This window comes from Ammodytes marinus (assembly GCF_949987685.1).
Source record: "Ammodytes marinus genome assembly, chromosome: 21".
Classification (NCBI taxonomy): domain Eukaryota; kingdom Metazoa; phylum Chordata; class Actinopteri; order Uranoscopiformes; family Ammodytidae; genus Ammodytes; species Ammodytes marinus.
In genome coordinates this window covers 23,606,771-23,608,400 of record NC_137225.1, presented here as the reverse complement: position 1 = coordinate 23,608,400, position 1,630 = coordinate 23,606,771, and the positions used below count along the sequence as shown (strand labels likewise).

Sequence of the window (1,630 nt, the reverse complement as noted above, 5' to 3'; positions counted from 1 at the left end):
GCCACTGTAGCTTCTGTTATTATTCGAAAGGGTTGGGGTTACCCAGGGAGCGTTGCATTCTAGAACTTTGTAGCACTTTCTTGATGATGTCATATTACACACTGCACCTTTAATTCACTAAATTCTCTCTCTGTCTGTCTCTGTCTCACAGCTACTGGGATAACTTCCACTCTTGTGCCACCACGGCGCTCGCCGACTGCCAGGAAGGGGCCACAGACCTTTGGGAGAAACTCAAAAAGGAATCTCGCAACCTGGATTTCCGCGGGAGTTTGTTCGAACTCTGTAGCGCCGGAAACGGAGCCGCCACGAAATCCGCCGATCCTAAAAAAACGGGCCTGGCTATGGTGCTAACCGCGCTGCCCACCCTACTGACTTGGCTGGCGTTTTAACAAGCGGGGAAAAAATACTAGAAAAAAAACAACAAGAAGAAGAAGAAAAGGAAATAAGGAGAAGAATAAAAAAGGACATAAAAAAAAAATTATAGAAAAAAAAAAAAATAGATTAAAAAAAAAAAATTAAAAAAAATACAAAATTCAACGACAACTTCAAAAGGATTTATCATCGAGAAAACTCCACCCAAAATGGATTTTTACTACGTCGTCGCCTTGGTTACATCCCGGAGCTCTCAACCAATCAAAAGGCTGCCCTGACCTGGATGTCCCACACACACCATGAAATATTCAATACACACACACAACGGCCCGATGAACAATGGTGAAAAAAAAATGTGATGGATTTTCGCCCCTCTGCCCCTTTGCGCTTACAATGGTGGTGTTACACAGTATTAAAGTCAGCCATGAATTATATATGTTTAGGAGGGCAATAGGGCCTAGACAGCAGTGTGTGTGTGTGTGTGTGTGTGTGTGTGTGTGTGTGTGTGTGTGTGTGTGTGTGTGTGTGTGTGTGTGATTGCTGGCGGCGGGCTGGTATCAAGCTATTAGGTGCTTTCCCTTATAGCCTAAGGTGCATTAAGTAAGGCTATATCATGTGTAATGCCAGGCCTGAGCTTAACAACACAAAATCAATAACACACACTGAAAAAGCCTAGAGCACATTTTCAAAATGGAAGCCACATTTTTTTCCATCAACGGACAATTTTCATTTTTTTTTTTTTTATTATAGCGCCAAGGTGAATGTTTCTGTGTTGGGCCCGGGATAGGTTTGATATGTGTTAGTCTGACTGATTGCTTGATGGTTATAGTGATGTTAATATCTGTATTCTTATTGGCTGTTCATTGTGTTACATAAGGGGCTACGGTCACACCAGTGTTAAAAAACTAAAATACAAACTAACGAAAACGGCATTTTCTTGGCACCAGGATTGTTCCATTTGCAAGTCAATTCTTGCACGATATCTTGTTTGGATAAATCCTAGGTGAAAGTATGGTATGACCCAAATGCAGCATGGCTTGCAAATCAGTGGTTATGCTATTAGTAGGCTATTCTTTAAATGAATACTAGATTTGGTTGTTGAACTGGCTAGCTTGCTGTGCTATGCTATGCTATGCTATGCTATGCTATGCTGTGCTAGGCTATGCTATGCTATGCTAGGCTAGGCTATGCACTTTTAAATTATAATGCAATCAAGTGCAGAAATGTCGTTATAAGCTGGTTGTCTGGTGTGACCGTA

The 1,630-nt window shown here is 41.6% G+C and overlaps 1 protein-coding gene across 1 annotated transcript in view; it reads left to right on the top strand.

Annotated features, from left to right (window-relative positions):
* nrn1a (neuritin 1a) overlaps positions 1 to 389 on the top strand; it is a gene marked incomplete at both ends in the record, with an annotated part of 15,114 nt that extends 14,725 nt beyond the window's left edge. Inside the window, one exon of the mRNA XM_080050341.1 lies at positions 152 to 389. Coding sequence (XP_079906467.1) covers positions 152 to 389 — 238 coding nt within the window. The remainder of the gene's footprint in view (positions 1 to 151) is intronic.
* Positions 390 to 1,630: the final 1,241 nt, after the last annotated feature.